The 19,325-nt window shown below is 42.2% G+C and overlaps 1 protein-coding gene across 2 annotated transcripts in view; it reads right to left on the reverse strand.

Annotated features, from left to right (window-relative positions):
• Positions 1-2,993: 2,993 nt before the first annotated feature.
• KLHL21 (kelch like family member 21) overlaps positions 2,994-19,325 on the reverse strand; it is a 33,448-nt gene continuing 17,116 nt past the window's right edge. For both annotated transcript variants that reach the window (XM_065421438.1, XM_065421437.1), the window contains exons 2-5: positions 17,211-18,235; positions 13,454-13,859; positions 7,940-8,012; positions 2,994-6,246 (exon numbers count right to left, since the gene is read on the reverse strand). In XM_065421438.1, coding sequence (XP_065277510.1) covers positions 5,953-6,246; positions 7,940-8,012; positions 13,454-13,859; positions 17,211-18,235 — 1,798 coding nt within the window. In that variant the 3' untranslated portion in view covers positions 2,994-5,952. The remainder of the gene's footprint in view (positions 6,247-7,939; positions 8,013-13,453; positions 13,860-17,210; positions 18,236-19,325) is intronic.

The following is a 19,325-nucleotide window of genomic DNA, read 5'->3' on the forward strand; positions in this document are numbered from 1 at the left end:
TATTCCCTCATGCTTAATACTGTCAACTACCTTTCTAATGTAAGAACCTGACTTTTCTCCCAGTTAACACAGTTGGAAAGATACTGCCTTTTACAGACTTGTTTTAGAAAAAGTAGTTTTGCTTTGGGGGAAAATGCCCTCCAGCACTGTGGCAGTAACAAGAAGAATGCCTCCCCTAAACCATCCTTCTGGTAGGCATCAGTAGATGATATAGTGAAACTTCACTCCTAATATCAAGTATGGCAGTTGTAAGTGTCCATGTATGGGTCACACTTGTGTACAAATACATGGATCTTGCTCTCCTGGTGGCAGCAGTGTTGAAGTCTGGCTTTACACAACCCAATACCATGAACAGCATACCAACGTTAGCCTTCAGGTAAGAACTATGTAAAGTTGTTTAGTAATCCCATTTTTGCTAAGGAGACTCCAACCCCAGCTTGGGATAGCTTAATTTATGCTGCATTTATCAAAATCACCTAAACAAATTAAGTACCCAGATTTTAATTGGAGTTGGGTATCAAGCTCCATTGAAAATCCCTTAATGACTTACACAAGAACAGCAAATGTGTGAAAACTCAGAGCTAATCAATCTCTCCAAGAGTGCACTTGCTTCCCTGCCCCCACCCCATTAGATCAGTAATGCAGAAAGACCCTCTAAAATGTTAGTTCTCTAGGGAGAGATGAGCTTAATGCTATGAATGTGATTGCAGGAGGAAGAGTGTGATTGTGTAAATATATTCCATGTAAGCAATATTGTAGCTGTGTTGGTGCCAGGATATTAGAGAGAAGGCATGTAAGGTAATATTTATTGGACCAGCTTCTGGTGGTGAGAGAAACTAGTTTATACAGAGCTCTTATTACCTCTCTCACCTATATTCCACTAACTTAACTCCTTGGCCATTAACTTTTTATCTGGCTTGGAATCATATGCAGGCATGGTCTGTGGTCCTGCCCTATAGCTACAAGCTGCCATTTTGGTGAGAGGAGAATCAGCCCTGTAAAGGACCATCCTCCTGCAGAGACAAAGGGCACAGCTGGGGCTTTTTTACCCTGCTGCTCTCATTTTGTGGTGTTGGCAACCAGCACAATTTAGGAGTTATAATGGTGAGCTACGGAAGAGAGTGGGCCTGGCTCACCATAGACCACGTGCAAGGTGAAGGTTTAGCTCATCTATCCCCCTGAGAAAGTCCTGGAATGGACTTGGCACAACAGCTGTTTTATTGCTCCATGTAAGGGCAGTTTGAAATGTCTTGAGTGAAGGCTTGACATTGTAAGTCTTCAGCAATTTCTTTAAAACAGGTGGCTGTATTATGTAACTTTTACTTTACATGCTGGTGCTTTTAAACTCAATCATCATGTGTACTGATCAAGGACAGACAGCTGAGATGATTTAAGTTTTCATACCTCTATCAATACTGAGGCCTGGTCTACACTGGGAGGGGGAGGGGGGAAATTGATCTAAGATACGCAACTTCAGCTACGAGAATAGCATAGCTGAAGTAGACACATCTTAGATTGAATTAAAATTACTTACTTCACGTCCTCGCAGCGCTGGATCGACACCCGCGGCTCCCCCGTCAACTTTGCTTCCGCCTCTCGCCGAGCTGGAGTTCAGCAGTCAACGGGAGAGTGATCGGGGATCGATTTATTGCGTCTACACTACACGTGATAAATCGATCCCCCGTAGACGTACCCTGAGTTACTAATTCCAACCACAAAAGGATGCATCAAGTAAAAACCCACCAATAAAAAGCAAGTTCTCAGCTGCTTAACAGTTATGGTAGGAGGCTGATGAGCAACTTTACAATCTAGCAGTACTTTGTCCATAGGACATGTATCACTAAGATAGGCATGGTCAACTTTTTACACTAAGGGCTGTCTGCACAGCTTGTGAAAAGTCATGTTGTGTGCTTAAGGATACCAAACTCTAATGACCATCTCTGTCCTTTAACACTACAGCTGTTGGCAAAGCACCTAAATTTAAGATGCAAGTTCTCCAGCAAGAGATAACTAGTACATCAGCTGTGAGGCAATTTAAGGGAACTGAGAATTTCAATAACTGGACTACTTGAATCCCCTGCTACCTTTACAAAAAGCTTTTGCAGACTGTGGCTGAAAGTTGCTTTGGCTCTGAAGTAGATTTAGTTTAAGAAGTTTGTCAGTGCACATATCAGAATTCAACCAAGTTATTATGCTAGAGCATTTCACAAGTAGCTGATTAGATTCCAGAATGGAGTACAGATTAGAGAATTAACTTCCAGGATTATTTCTTAATTGACACTATACACAGTACCTTGACCCCTCAGCCTGATTTTCTGGTTATTGTAAACTGCTACTCTCAGAATACTAAATTACTCAAGTCACTTAAAGTGGGACGATCTATGGCAGCAAGACAGCATAAGTGTCTGCATTATTAGCAGTACTCACACGGTGATAGCCACGCAGAAGACATTTTAGCATAGTTCATTTGTGATAGGAAGGCCGGAAACATTCTAAAAATGGCAGTGGAGCAAAAATGGGATTTGTTGTAAGTGTACTTAATAGTAACTAACAAACAGCTTGGAAGAGAACTCTTAGATCACACTTCCTCTATGGGTGAAGTAAGACTACCCTTCAATGTTTTCTCTTTGGAAAGTGACTATTTAATTTGACAAACATGCATCAGAGGGAGAGCCACCACAGGCAAATTAACCCTATCAGATCTATCTCCCTGCCGTCACTGAGAGCTGAACAAAACGTTTACATTTAACATGTTTTATTTAGCTTGATCATTTCAAGTAAGTTTAAAAACAAAAGTATGAGAATAAAATTCCAAAATCTGTCAAAATGTAAAATGCCTTTGCTTCAAAGGATGGTATTTAAACAGTATTTAAAGGTTTGGACACAATGAAAGTCTACAAAAAAAGTTATAAATACAAACCTAACGTTACTCAGCTGGTTTTGGAACGTCAAGATGACATAGGTCCAGCAGAGAGCACTACGGGAGGAGAATGTTCTACATAAATATACTTTAATAGTTCAGCATAAATACTTGACCATTCTACTATGCAAATTAAGTTATACTAAATCACAACATGTAGGCAGCAGTGCTCCACATCTTAAGATGGACTTGAATACATGTCTTAAACAACTGATACCCTACTGAGCACCACATGGTTGTGTTTACCACTCCCATTACAATAACTGCACAAGCTCAGTGGAAGATGTAGGTTTCCTACTGGTTACTATAAATCTGTGATACTAAAAGCCTGACTGAGATAACCAAATGGTCCACTGATTGGTATTCCCAACTCCCAAGTAGGAAACTCAGTGAGTTTTTCGTTCTTTCCAGCTGGTAGCACTACCAAGGGTCAAAGTCTGACATACCAGTCTAAGCTTCTTTGCCTAATATAGAAGTAGGAGTCCCACCATCTTGTCTAGTCATCCTTTGCCAGCAGACTGATGTTCATGACACGAAGCTCTAGCAAGAGCTTTTGGAGCAGGATCCCCAGGACTCCCCTGCAACATGTGCAGAGGTTTCCAAAACAAAACAGAAGTTGAAGTTTGCCAACTCTATCAAGTTGATTTATACAGTGACTTTGTTCCACCCACTGTGAAGTCTTGGTAGACTGAAGTCTGTCAACACAATCTAGTTGCTCTATATCCCTGTCTCAAGCTACATTCTGATAAGGCACTGTCAATAACCTATCAAGGTTTGAGTGGTCCAAGTTCAGGATAATGGGAAGAATCTCTGCTGAAAGTTTGCAATAGAGAGAAAGTGTTCCAGAGAGAACAGACTCAAGAGCTGTAGAAAATGCTTTATCCCTTGGGAACTTAGGACATTTCAGTGAGTTAGGATATCCTACTGCATCTTCCAAATGAAGAAGCCTAAAGATTTGTGTGATTGAATATCTGGGTTTGTCATGTGTAGGTGAAGTTTAAATTCATACAGTTTTCCCACTGAGAAAATGCACAGCTACCATCTCGCCCACTATTTCACTTCATCATTCTTTCCTAAAGGACATTAATGCCTGTGTTCAACTAGACCATGCTGCATTTTGAAATTTAAGAACTTTGTAGGAACAGCCAATCAAGGAATTAGCAGGAAATTTCCTCTTCCATTGAAATGTGCTTGCTCAGGTTAAATACAGGAAATAAAATTAAGCCTGCCAGATCACTTAAGTCTGAAAACAAAACTTACTGATTACAAAAGCAATAGCGATCTAAACAAAATTGAATCTCTATGCACTAACTAAAGGCCCTGATTAGCATTTACCAACTGCTCAAGAATTCCAACAGCTGCTTTAAATTATTTTGATGAATGTCAATTCTCATGTGTAATATTAACATGTTAGAAGGTTCTATCACTCAGCAAATTGATCCATTTATAAACCGTAAATTTACCTTAGCTTAGCCACCATTCTTTATCATGAATGTTTGAAGCAGCATAAAATTTTATTTCTATATACCAAATACTGTAATCAATTACTTTGCTCAAATCCATGGGACAGTTCCCAAGGAAGCTCTTCTTTATTTCCTCCCTTTAAATAAGTTCTCCCCTAAAAATACCATTCTGATCTACTTCCTTAGTGTCTAAATAGTGAGAATACCCCTTCTGCATTTTACAGTGTCCCCATCTACTATCCAGGACCTATCTGCTCAATCTAGCACAAATTTTGCCATCCTTTATATAAAAAGAGTCAAGTTAAAGTCTTTAGAGCTTATGGAACATCAATAATAAATAGCAAATAACCTCACTAGACAAGACCATACTGCAGAGATTTCTCTGCCAAGTTCAACTGCAGGCTAAACAGTTTGATAGAAACAAAAATGTTATTCAGATTTGAATGTCGATGGAGGAGGATGTTCTTCTCCAAGAGATCTTTGACATGAGCCCCCAGCCCCTAAAGTCTCCCTCCACTTCTTCTCAGATGGATATTTGCTTAAAAAAAGAAACTGAAATGTATTTGACATTTCACTCAATCTAAGTATGTGAATCATTTTTAAAATGAAAAGTTTCTAAAGAAACATTTTCCTGGTAAGGACCAATAAAAGCACAAGCTGCTTGGGGGTAATGAAAATTCTGTATAAAAACTTACCGTGCTGTAGCGGTTTTTAACAATTTATCACATTTTTAAGGTTGCGGTGGAGGGAAATTTCAAACTTCATGACTCTCAACCTTAATATCCTTGCACTGAGCTTTTTATGCAAATGCAGTTTAATAGGTTCTTCATGAAAGCATGAAGAGTGACTAAAGTTTATGGTGGCTCAGCATATTTAGGGCTAGATATTTATATCCTCATATCTGCACATCTATAATGAACCCAAAACTTTGTGGGTGGAATTTTCCCTCAGATCATATTGGCAAGGACCTGGGCAAGAGGTCTATCTTCCTCTGGAGCACTGAGAAGAGCATTAGATCTGCAGGCATATCTTACCAAACCAATCTCTCCCCTTTCTGAGAGCCTCTGGTATTCGCGAACTTTAGACCTCCCTATCTTCTGTGTTTCCATAAAATACCGCCACAAAGAATGGAATTTGGTGGCAAATATGAAGTGTTATGATGTGGAAAGATGCTGACTGCAGGGTACTAGTGAAAGCTGTCTGATCAAAAGCTACACAGTGCTGCCTGGAAGAGCAATATTGATGCTTGAGTAACAAGTGATTTTTAAAAAATATCTGTTTTTTCCAGAGTTCTCTTATCAGAGCTTTTCTGTGGCTCATGCTGCACCTTCTCCATCCACAGAAAAGTGCTGAGGGACAATGCACCCAAAGAGGCCTCCAACTTTCTGCCAACTATGCTTCCTACAGCAACATTTTAATCTTTCAGGGTTTTTACTTCCTCCCTACTTGCAATTACTGATCAATCCATTTCAGAGTTTCCAAGCACCAGTTTGCCTCCTGCCCTCCCCCAAAGTGACACTGGTTATTTGTAATGAATTCACTTCAAGCCAGAGATAAGTTTTTCTACTGTTAACGTAACTCATTAAGATTCTGATTATGAAGATTCTGGCGCTGCCTGTTTAGGTTAATGGCATTATCCAGAGCGATACTGTCGTCGTCTTGTGTAGTTTGTGGCATAAACTGTCGGAATATGCTGACACTTCCATGCCAGAAGGTGGGTTCAGGCAGCCGTCCCACTATGCTCCATGTTCGAGTTTCTGCATCATAAGCTTCCAGCACGTCTGAAAGTTCAAATGTGTTATCGTAGCCACCAGAGACATAGAGCTTCCCACCAAGCACAGCCAAGCTCCCTCCAACATGAACCTACAATTAAAAACATGTTATTAGAGACGACCATCCTGGCTTAACAAGGAGATCTTCAAAGACCTGAAACTCAAAAAAGAGTCATACAAAAAGTGGAATATAGGTCCAATTATGAAGGATGACTATACGAAAAAACAACAGATGCATGTAGGGACAAAACCAGAAAAGCCAAGGCACAAAACAAGATAAAACTAGCTAGGGACTTAAAGTGTAACAAGAAAACCGTTTAAAAATACATTAGAAGCAAGAGGAAGAACAGGGTAGGCCCATTACTCAATGAGGAGGGAAAGACAATAACAGAAAACACAGTAATGACAGCAGTGTTAAATGCCTTTTTTGTTTCAGTTTTTACCAAAAAAGTTATCAGTGACTGGACAACCAACATAGTGAATATCAGTGTAAATGGGGTAGGATCTGAGGCTAAAATAGGGAAAGAACAAGTGAAGAATTACTTAGACAAGTTATATGTCTTGAAGTCAGCAGGGCTGGATGAAATACATCCTATAATATTTAAGAGATCTTGGAGCCATTAGCAATTATCTTTGAGAACTCATGGACGATGGAAGAGATCCTAGAGGACCGCAAAAGTGCAAAGATAGTGCCTATCTATAAAAAGGGGAACAAGGACAACCTAGGGAATTGTTCTCCTTAACCAATGAGGACAGGACATGAAGTAATGGGCTTAAATTGCAGTAAAGCAGGTTTAGGTTGGACATTAGGAAAAACTTCTTAACTGTCAGGGTAGTTAAGCACTGGAACAAATTACCTAGGGAGGTTGTGGAATCTCCATCACTGGTGGTTTTTAAGAACAGGTTATACAAAGTCCTGTCAGGGATGGTCTAGATAATACTTAGTCCTGCCTCTGTGCAGGGCACTGGACTAGATGACTTATTGAGGGCCCTTCCAATCCTACATTTATATGATTATGCCCATTTAGGTAGGTATACTGATCTCTAGCCTAGCAGATAGTCCCAAATTTGTGGGTCCTCTGCTATTGCTGGCAATTGCTGTTCTGGAACAGGTATAGTGCTCACAGGCCCCAGCAGGTGACACCATACCACCATGCCAACACAATTGTAACAGAACTGACAAGTCCCAGCCAAAAGGTCAGCAGCATTAACTCCAACTAAAGGAGCTATAATTCAAGAACCACAAAACAACAAGATACAAACAAAGATCTCTGCTAACCTATGCAGCTGCACCACATGATGGTTTGGGCACTTACGGCTTGTCTACACTGTGCATTAGTCCACACTAGAGAAGTGTAAATTCTAGTGCACAATAGAGTGTCACACACTAACTGGCCCACTTGGACCCTGCTAGCATACACTAAAAGTTCCCTGGTGCATTAACATAGTATTGTATACTACATTAATGCACACTAGAGAACTTTTAGTGCAGGCCAGCTAGTGCGTGACACCCTAGTGTGCACTGGAATTTATACCCTTCTAGAGTGGACTAATGCACAGTGTAGACAAGCCTTCATTGTTCTCTATTGGTCATCTAAACTACAAGTGCTCTGAAACAAAGACTACCTTTTGCTGTACATGGCTGAACATATTGTTAGCATTCACTGAGTTTATTTTGTGTTGTATCAGTGCTTAAATAAGTCACTCCCCTGCCCCAAGAAGTTTATAATCCAAAGGAATTGTTTCCAGCAGTTTTTAAAATGAACTCATTGTCAACATCCTACCTGAAGCATAGGAGGGATTTTGTCCCATTCATTCTTCATTGGATTGTAAACATCCACTTCAACGGAGTCATCTCTATAAAAGAAAAAAGGAAACCACTATTTAGAGAGCTGTAAAGGCTCCCCCCATTTCATCAAGCATGGGTGAAAGTAGTCCAAGCAAGTGCCTGAAGTGCTACATTAGCACTTTTGCTTCCACCTGGTTACATTCACAAACTCATGCACATTGATCAAATTGCACTTGCACTAAGACATGAGATATGGTGCACACTCCAAACTGCTACATGTGGCTCCTCTAATGCAGCATCAATGGCCAGCCCAGAAATCAATGGATCTGCGTAGCCCCTGGTGCTGAAGAGCTATGGACTACGAGTGGGCTGCATCATTACGCATAGGAAGTCTCCTCACTTATTGTGAATTGGTGCTTGTGTCCAAAGAACGTGAATAGCACTTCTTTGCTTCTCCAAAGTCAAAACTGCACTTAAAAAAATAAATTCTGATTTTGAAAAGATTACCCAGCTAGTTGGGTGCAGTGAACCATACACTGGAGGCAGAATGAGCCCAGAACACCCAGGCAGTGTTTCTGCCTTCCCCTGCCTACAACCAAGTATGGGCTGGATGAATGGACTATAAAGTGGATGGAAAGCTGGCTAGATTGTCGGGCTCAACGGGTAGTGATCAATGGCTCCATGTCTAGTTGGTAGCCGGTATCAAGCGAAGTGCTCCAGGGGTCGGTCCTGGGGCCAGTTTTGTTCAACATCTTTATTAATGATCTGGATGATGGGAGATGCAGATGACACTAAACTGGGAGGAGTGGTAGATTAATTAAGTCACTCCCCTGCCCCAAGAAGTTTATAATCCAAAGGGTAGGGATAGGATACAGAGGGATCTAGACAAATTAGAGGATTGGGCCAAAAGAAATCTGATGAGGTTCAACAAGGACAAGTGCAGAGTCCTGCACTTAGGACAGAAGAATCCCATGCAGTGCTACAGACTAGGGACCGAGTGGCTAGTTTTGCAGAAAAGGACCTAGGGGTTACAGTGGACGAGAAGCTGGATATGAGTCAACAGTGTGCCCTTGTTGCCAAGAAGGCTAATGGCATTTTGGGCTGTATAAGTAGGAGCATTGCCAGCAGATCGAGGGACGTGATCATTCTCCTCTATTCGGCATTGGTGAGGCCTCATCTGGAGTATTGTGTCCAGTTTTGGGCCCCACACTACAAGAAGGATGTGGAAAAATTGGAAAGAGTCCAGCAGAGGGCAACAAAAATGATTAGGGGGCTGGAGCACGTGACCTATGAGGAAAGGCTGAGGAAACTGGGGTTATTTAGTCTGCAGAAGAGAAGAATGAAGGGGGGGGGGGGATTTGATAGCTGCTTTCAACTACCTGAAGGGTGGTTCCAAAGAGGATGGAGCTTGGAGGTTCTCAGTGGTGGCAGATGACAGAACAAGGAGCAATGGTCTCAAGTTGCAGTGGGGGAGATTTAGGTTGGATATTAGGAAAAACTTTTTCACTAGGAGGGTGGTGAAGCACTGGAATGGGTTCCCTAGGGAGGTGGTGGAATCTCCTTCCTTAGAGGTTTTTAAGGCCCGGCTTGACAAAGCCCTGGCTGGGATGATTTAGCTGGGGATTGGTCCTGCTTTGAGCAGGGGTTTGGACTAGATGACCTCCTGAGGTCCCTTCCAACTCTAATCTATGATTCTATGAACTGCCCCATGGTTATTCAGCCGTGCTGCCTGCCCAAGACAGAATGCAAAATTATTTGTATTACAAATAGTACCTAGAAGCACCACTGTGCTATGCTGATAATTGCAGGCCAATCCTAAACATGTTATTTAAATCTATTTATTTTCAAAATGTGCACATTTGGGTCCCACGACAGATAAACTTCCTGCAAATTTGTACCGGATAAAAGAATCTGGCTTTGGTGATATGAGTGCACAAGAACATCTTAGAAAAATAACTGATATTCTGGGGTGACTTAAACCTCTCCCCACCTAAAATTAACCCTGAAAGGGTTGGACTGAGACTTCAGCCAGTGCCAAGTTTAGACCGGGGTGGGGGTGTGTGTGAATAAAGGCTGGAGAGAGGTCTGTAATGGAAGAACTGACAGCAGCACTATAATCCCACAAGGCTTCTTTTACCCATTCCACTCATGAGACAGGAGTGTGACAGCAACAGGTGAAGGATTATTGTGACACAGAAATGCAATTTGCTGGCATACGAATATGGAGATTACAAGGTCAGGGCAGTCACAGCAGTACTTAAAGTAAATCCAAGAAAGTCCTATCAAGAATGAAGTTGGAAGACTACCTAAGAATACAGAATCTTCTACTTAGTTCAACCACTAATTAATCTGAGCTTCCATTTTAACTGAATCAGTTTCAAGAACTAAGTTAATTGAATTTAAAGTAAAAACTATGTACTGTATTAGAATCCATTTCAATTGGTATAGACGTCTTTTATTGGATAATTCAATCTCTGGCTATAAAGTCTTTAATAAAAAGTTAAAAATTTGAATGAGAGAAGAAAAGTGAGTCCAAGACAATTAGAACTGAGTATTATATTTTTCAGACATTGTTACTGATTTTCCAAGAACTACCATGTCCTTTGCAATCTACGAAAAGCACTCTAGTGATGACAGAGATAACAAGATCATCTGCTTATTCCAATCAAAGCAATAGCAACAGAGTTTGTTGAAAAAAGAGGAAGGTGAAATAAATAAGTGTCTTTGCAGACATCCCAGAGCACCACCTCTCCTGATGGCCATTCGTTTAGAAGCCATCATGCTTGTAAAAGGGTCTGCTTAGTATACAGCAAAATCCAGGTTTCTGAACTATAGTTATTATTAGTTACAAACAGGGTGGATTTATTTAAATCAATGTAATTTAAATACTTGATTTTAATCATCAAGCAGGAAACCTTGATTTAAATCAAGGATTTTAATCTTGTTTTGCATTTGTACTATAGTTATTTTCTTAAAGAAAGTTGATTCTCACTGGTTGGTAACCATTAAAACATATTTATTTGCAACTAAATATAACCTTTACACTAAATTTGGTGCATCTTTTTGTTAACCAGGAGGATACACTATATTGATACACTTTATTTAAGCAAATATAAAGCTTAATTTGCATTTATTCAGACTCTTACATTTTACTTTTTTTATTATGTTAGATAATTTTTTAGTTGTGATTTAGTGTCAAGCTCTATTTGGAAATTCTGATTCAATAAAGAAGTGCACAAAAATCAGCACTTTAATTTTTTTATTAGTTAAGTAAAATTACCTTAAATGTGCAGATACATAAGAAAAAAAAAGAACATCAAAACATGTTCTGCATTTACTGATCTGTTAAAACAAAGTATTATCTGTAGTTAGTGAATTGAACTGATTGTTTCTGATCCCCATTGTCCTTCAAGATTTTGGAACTAGTTGATCTCAACCTCTCACACCCAGTATAGATTGGAAGAAAAGCTTTTCTCCTTTTTCCAATGTACAATTTGTATCTTAACTTTGTCTGAACTAGTCATAGAACTGAACTATCCGAATATACCGAAACGAAAAAATATTCTTTGTGCATCTGCAGAAGATCCTACTACTGTCAAAAGCTGATTATGCACTTCAACAAACTCTGGTTATAGGTGCTTAGCCAGTGACTTCCACCAGTTTAATGGTTTAATTTTCTGTAAAACTTCAGCAGCAAACATGTGCTGCTTATTATTATTTTAACTTAATATAGTTTTAATATAAATTATTGTAAGTTTAGGCCTTAACATAGGTTGTCAACTTCAATTTTAATTTTATATAAGTTTATTTTTTAAAAACAAACCTGTATTTAAACAAACAAAAAAAACCCCTCAGATTTAAAATTAAAAAAAAAAAAAATCTGATTTTTAAATATTTTAATATCAGTTTTTATTCACCATGGTTTAAAAAACCAATGCACAAGTTTTCTTATGGTTCCCAAGGTACATGCTTTATAACCAGTTTCCTTAGTTTGAGCTACTTTGGGAAGCAATCTCAGAGCAGAGGTGTCTATGTAGAGGAAAGATGGTCCATGGGAGTCAAGCATTTATAAATCACACTTGTTTAATTCAGTTCTACGGACCCAAAGATTCTAAACAACTTAAATACACTGTGATCTCTCCTTCCACCTGTTGTATACCTCAAATAGAGCATTAATAGGAGTTTCATGTATTCAAGTGAAGAGCCAAGACAACCCTTTTAGTGATACTGCTTTAAAAATCCTAAAGTTGCTGTCAAGCCACTTCTACAGAGAAGAGTTATCACAGTTTACAATGTTTATTATAATTAACAGTGCTGCATGAGGCAAATACTTCCAAGAATGAAAGTGAAAACACACTGCTTGCGTGCTGGGAGGGAAAACAGGAGCAAGAATGATTCCACATGCTTGTCTGAATAAGAACAAGGCATTCCCATCTCAAGGTTGTTTCTAATATAGAAGTAACCCAAGAGGCTAGTTTTGCTGTGATGCCATATTTATAACTGTAACTAGGGTTGGTTGTAAAGAAGAGGGAGAGTTTTATTCTCACTTAATAAAGAAAAAATCCACCTAAACTGAAAGTTAGCAACTTTGGTTAATAAGTTACCCTTTGGTCCCATGTATATGAACCTATTGCTTTGAGATTGTCCTTATAAACTATCAGAAAAATATCTCTTTTGCAGCATTTTTTGGGGGGGGAGGCGAGGAGGAGTGAAGAAGAGGACGAATTTTTCCTTTGCTGTGTCAGGTAATTTTCTCAGCTGCTTTCCCAATGAATCACCAATGACTTCCTACTGCTGCAGCAACCCTGACAGAGGCGTGTATGGGCCAACTACTCAACCATTAGAAATTCTAAACCTTGAACTACCAGTCTGCTGAAAACAGCAAGTAAAGTTGGCTCTGCAAGCGTACAGGATGGATATTTTGATGAAAGAACCTTTTCAATATTAGTTGAATATTGAAAGAGGGAGAGGAATAACTTCAAACAGCCGCTGGAAGCCAAGATGCTGGACTGAGCAAGAACAAATCCAAATGCAGCAAATAAAGATCATGGATACAACTTATTCCTTTAAGGAAACCCAAAGGTAATAAAACAAAATTTCTAGGGACTATTTTTAATGTACATTTGCTCACACACGAAGACAGTACACTAGATGAAGGGTTTCAGTGATGGAATGCCTTTCAGTTTATTTTTTAAGTGGGTAAGTATTTGAACCATTAGAACTCAACTCACAATGGTTTAAAAACAACAACAAACCATTTCATCTCATGTTCTCTTATTTCACGTGTGCTATCTGCGTTTCTATGTGTGTATTTAAAGTAACAGTAGAACTGAATTAAAAGCCAACAGAACTCAAGGATTCTACTTTAAAGTAGATTTCTCCTCAGTCCAGATTGTAAAATTGCCTCTATTTCCCAAATTGTGGATTTAAATCCAATCCTTCTACACTATTTCTCAAAAAATCAGTCTACCGTGGGGCGAGGTGGGGTGGAGAATACAGTATTCCTTACCTTATAAAGTATATAAGTCCATTAAGAGTCACAGTTTTTGGTGCAAAAGACCACGGAGGCAGCTGTCCACAGTTCACTAGGGACCAGAGGTCAGTTTCAGGGTCATAACATTGTATAACCATGGATTCTTTGCCTGCTAGAGAGCCAATAGCAAAGAGTTTGCCACGACAAGATGTGGTGGAACAGTTGTCCATTGGGTACAGCATAGGCTGCAAAGCCTCCCAGGCGTCTATGGAGTGGTCGTAACGTTCTGTGCTGTCTGAGGCTATGATATACAACAGTCCATCCAAGACTGTAGAGCTGTGGTATTCTCTTGCTTTCAACATTGGAGACACTTCTGTCCACTCATTCACACTAGAATTGTATCTCCAGACACAGTCATAGAGCCTTGACCCGTCTGATCCTCCTACAGAAGAGAGCACATTTCATAAGTAAATAATGCGCAATATGTCCCATTGTACGTGGGGGGTGGGGAGGAAGACAGAGGAGGGGTTTTATGTAATAACTCAGCCCTTTATTAGGTATTCAAAAATGTTACTACTTTCCAATACTATAACAAATTTTGCTACTTCCCCATTCTACTTGTTATTAAAATATTCAGGGACAGGAGGAAAATGGCAGTTTGTTTCACAACAATTTCAAGGCTAATGGTACCACTCAACCTCAAATTTATTTGGAAATTTCCAAACGAGCCTGTAAATTTGTCTCCCATTTACTCCCAGTATCTCAGAGGAGATTCACCCATGTGGTGCCCAGACAAAATCTGATGCATTATCAACTCAAAACATGTATCCCACGTTTGGCTAACTTCCTAATCCTTTTCTCCCTTTCCCATTTACAACCCTCACCACACCCCTGATGAGAGGGCTTGGAGCTGGTGACCCAATACAGAGCAACTTTCAACAATGATTAGCCAGCAAAGGTACTGATAAGAGTCCAACTCACACTTCTACAATAGTTGACAACTATATCCGTGGAGCAAACCTAACATGCAAGCTCCATAAACTAAAGAACAACCTGAGACACCAGACCCCACTTCACTACTGCCTCATACAAAAATCTGCTTCTAAGCTTTCCCTTTACATCTCTTTTCCTCCGAGCTACAACTGTAATGTGAAATACAAAACAGTTATCAGTGCATCTTCAATGACAACAGATCCTGTGAGCAAGTACAAGACTCTTGGAAGAAGTCAGCAATCACAACAAGGTGTGTGACAAAATGTTTGGCATTCAGAATTCCAGGTCAATCAACCTTACATTGTTTTTGAATACTACCATACGTGACTTTCTTTGGATGCAGCAGTGTTAATACAAAATTATTCCGTTTTAGCACATCATCATGTTTATGACATTACTTAAATCATAAACATCCTTTTTGTTAAGTCAGAGATTGAGCTTTCTGTTCACTTAGGCCTGGTTTACATACAACCTTTATCGGTATAACTATGTCTGTTCGAGGTGTGAATTTTGATGACATGGTTATACTGGTAAAAAGGTGCATCATACAGTATAGCTTCTTTCTGTTTGGGTCCCTTTACACTGGTATAACTGCACCCACACTGGGGGTGAGGGTGAGGTTGCTGCTTTATACTGGTATAGTTACAGTGGCAACTGTGACAAACTGACAAGAGTCAGGGAGTACACTAGAGAAAGAAACAACTTTTGCCCTTCAATACCATAAACACACTGCTATGCCAAGGTCAATGACTCTCAATGTCATTTAAAGTCTAGAGTATCAGAAGACTTTCTGGTATGTTTCTACTTTAAGCATTGTGACGAGGTGGGGATTTTCCCTTGTTATGTTGTATGTGAGTCTTACTGTTGAGCCTATGTGAGTTTTACTGTTTTGCATGAATACTGTGTATGCCTCAGTTTCCCTGTGTGCTGCACCAATACCTCGGTGGTGGGAATAGGAGTGTGTGATTTTGGCTGAGACCTCTGAGGCAGGTCAGGCTGCTCCAACTGCCTGAATATATGCTATGACCGGTGCCCTTTGTAACCTGAAACCCAGGAGGGGGATACCAAGTGACTCTTTGTCCCCGAGGTGAGACAAAAACAAGGAAGAGGAGCATGGGGGTGTCTGAGGGCCTGTCACTGGAAGCTGGCAGTCTGCTTGGGGGGACTGGAAGAGGGGGAGTCCAGGGCTTCTGTCCCAGGACTCCCCAAGATGGACTTGGCTGAAAGTCACTGATTTCTGTGCTAACAAGTTCTGTTCTATGCTGTGTTCCTGTCGACTAATAAACCTTCTGTTTTACCGGCTGGCTGAGAGTCACGTCTGACTGCGGAGTTGGGATGCGGGGCCCTCTGGCTTCCCCGGGAGCCCCGCCCAGGCGGGCTCACTGCGGAAAGTGCACGGTGTGGAAGGGGATGCTGAATGCTCCAAGGTCGGATCCAGGAAGGTCGAAGCTGTGTAAGCTTCTTGCCCTGGAGACAGCAGCTCAGAGAGATAAGGCTCCCCCAGAGTCCTGACTAGCCTCATATGGAGTAGTTCCAGAGCATCGCCCGCTGACCCTGTGACAAGCGTACATAGTGTACTTTGTGTTGCACCCTGTGTTACTTACTTTTCTCTAAATTCTGCTTTTCTTCAGTGTTCTCATCACGGCAGGAATTTCAAAACCATCTGAAATCAGACTCCTACCCTGTTGTCTTGAGCAGACAGTTGGGAAGTTACACCAACATGGGTCCTGAAATGCTCTTCTACATACTCACTAGTATTAGTCATTATGAATCAGCTGCCTGTCTGAGATCAGCTACTAAATCCATCCCAAAACGAGAATAACTACGGAAAAGGAATCCCTGTTGCAAAATGAAATCTTGTATTTATGCCAAACATCTGAATAGAACTTCAGACATGGTCCATCTGTGAAAAACCAAGAACCACTGTAGGAAACCTAAATATTTTCATTACAAATTTAAACATTAACATAACCGCAAAGTGGAAGAGTCTCCTGGACGATGGACCCCACACATTAAAAATAAAGTGTTCAGGAGGTTGCTTCTCCACACAGTCAAGTAAGTAATATATAAAATTGCATACATACTTATTTTCCTGTTCACCTCTGAGTTCCAAGCCTATTAGCAACTCAGAACAAATCTGACCCATGAAGCAGCTTATAACCCCTACCAGAATAACAAAACCATTTCAGTTTTACCCACACACTGCACTAGCCTGTACTTAGAACCAACTACAGAGCCCTGAAGTCTGTCACAATAAAAATGTAGACAAATACCTTTACACAGACTTGTATGCAAGCCTCCCAACAGAACAAAGTGTTACTGCACCGTGGAGATGCCAAGGGCCCTTTGAAACAGGCTGTTGGAATGCGTGTCTGCTTAGAACGTATGCAACACACGCGTTCAACATTTTCAGTGAAGCCAAGGAATCATTTCCCCTGGCATTTAGCATAGCAACAGAACGGTTTCGGAGTCTTTGCAAGAGACACCCTAATTACGAAAGCACATCTCACTTCAAATAATCATTACTCTGTGAACCCAAAACAAGCCATACTTAGTCCATCCTGGGACTAATGGCAAAGAAAAGAGGGAACTTTTTATAAAAATACTAGTGCTCTGAAAAGTCAGGGATCTCAGTTCTGGCCTCTCCTACAGCTTTGCCGAAGCCCCTTGATCTTTAAACCTAAAGTCGTTCCCCCACCCCTTGCCAGACCTGGGCTCCCTCCAGAATGATGCCCAGCTGTGGCCCTTTCCCCAGATAACACTCCTCAGGGCATCAGATCCAACATGTCCCCGTCCTTACCTGTCACGTAGATGTCGTTGCCCAGCGCCGCTATGCTGTAGCCGCCGCCCAAGTGCTCAGGAAACTCGGCCAGGTAGCGCCAGTGCCCCGTGCGTGGGTTGTAACAATCAACAGTGACCAGCTCATCGCAATCACGGTCGCAGCCGCCAATGAGCACAAGGATCTCTGCCAGGCCGGTGGAGGGTCGTGGCCGCATGCGAGCACATGGCCCCTGGTCGTGCCGGTCATAGCGGGCAGCCTGGAAGTCGCGGGCCTCCCGCAGGAGGCGCAGGCAGGGCTGGCAGCGCGCCACCAGGGGCTCGCCCTCCACATGCGCCAGCAGGTAGAAACGGCGCACAAAGGGCAAGCGCACATGGGCCAGGAGCTGCGGCAGCAGCGGGGCACGGGCAGCTAGATCGGCACGCACCCAACGCAGTGCCAGCTGGAAGGCAGCCTCCTCCTTGGGCACACACAGCTCATCGTCCCGCAAGTAGGAGATGAGCCGCGCCAGCGGCAGGCGCTCCAACTGCGTGCTCAGCTCACCCACATGGCGCAGCACAAAGCGGTGTGCGGCAGCTGCAAGGGCTGGGCAAGCAAAGGCCTCCGCGAAGTCCTGCATGTCCAGCGCGTTGGCCGGCTCCAGCTGCCGGGCCAGCCAAGCGCCGCATGCCTCCTTTACGGCTGGGAACTGCAGTAGGTCGGCGGCACGCAGCAGCCGCTCTGCGATGTCGGGGCCCAGCTGCCCCACCCGACCAGTGTAGGCAAAGTCGAGCAGCAGCGCCAGGCACTCAGGGTCCACCCCATGTAGCCGCACCCGCTCGGCCCGGGACTCTCGCAGTGACCCACCGAACATGGCACGGAAGTAGCCAGAAGCTGCGGCTAGCACAGCTCGGTGCGCCCCAAACTCACAGCCCCCGGCCACCACTGTCACGTCAAGCAGGCTCCGCTCAGAGCGCAGCGCACTCAGACCCCGCAGCAGTGCCACGGCATGTGCTGGTTCCCCTGGACCTCCGCCTCCTCCTGCCAGGCTCGGTTCCATAATATGCCTGTGGAGGAGGGAACACACGGTGGGTTAGCACGGGGCTTCTCAGGCACTCACAGCCCCTATAAGGACCAGACCCGGCCCTAACGACACGTGGCTCCCGCCCCCACCCCCTGGTCATCCACCCCCTTAACTCCTAGAGGCCCACGGGGGCCAGGCGGCATTCAAGGGCAGAGCCCACAGGTTAGTACACCCCTCCTCCACACACTCATGTCAGGGACAGCTGCTCTAGTTTAGAATATTCCCATCAACAGGCGGAAGGGGCCTCCCTAACTGATTCCATCCCAGCAGGGAGACTCAGCTTATACAGGGCTCTGTAGAAACCACAGGACTTTGGCAAGCTTTCCTCTGCGGTGAGGGGATTACTTCTGGAGAACTGCTTTGTCCTCACACATGCACCAAGCAGAGCCTCACATGTGAAAATCAAGGCAGGTGAAAAGACCCGTTCTGACTTTTTTTTTTTTTTTTTTTTTAAATGTTGAGGATGTTCAAGATTGTTTGAAAACAGGTCTGGAGTGTAGTTTTCAGTTTATCCATACACATGGTCTCAATTTCCTACACTACAAACTTCGCTGGGGAAGAAGAAAGGTTAGCAGGATAAATGCACAGCACATGAATTTATCACTTCTACTAGCCTTTCTTGGTTTCAAATATAAGTTTTGCTCGAATGCAACGAATTTCTTTGCCTCTTTATTCCAATCCAACCCACTATCTAAAGACACTTTTGAGGGCTGGTTGTTACTGTCAGAATTTAGTAAAGGAAGAAATAAACATTACAGTAAGTAAGAGTTATTTAAATGGGCACTGAAAACAAATGGAATGTTACAGAAGAAATAAGAGGTGGAATTTCTTATTCCATTTAGAGAGAGCACCTGCAATCTGTACTTGCAAAACACTGTAGTCTACAAAACTGAATATTTTACTTTATTTCACAAAATGGACAAGCTGCAAAGACAATCTCAATTACAAGATACAGTTTCCAGGGCCGCCCAGAGGATTCAGGGGGCCTGCGGCAAAGCAATTTTGGGGGCCCCTTCCATAAAAAAAAGTTGCAATACTATAGAATACTATATTCTCGTGGGGGCTATACCACC

Source organism: Emys orbicularis, chromosome 22, assembly GCF_028017835.1.
Source record: "Emys orbicularis isolate rEmyOrb1 chromosome 22, rEmyOrb1.hap1, whole genome shotgun sequence".
NCBI lineage: Eukaryota > Metazoa > Chordata > Testudines > Emydidae > Emys > Emys orbicularis.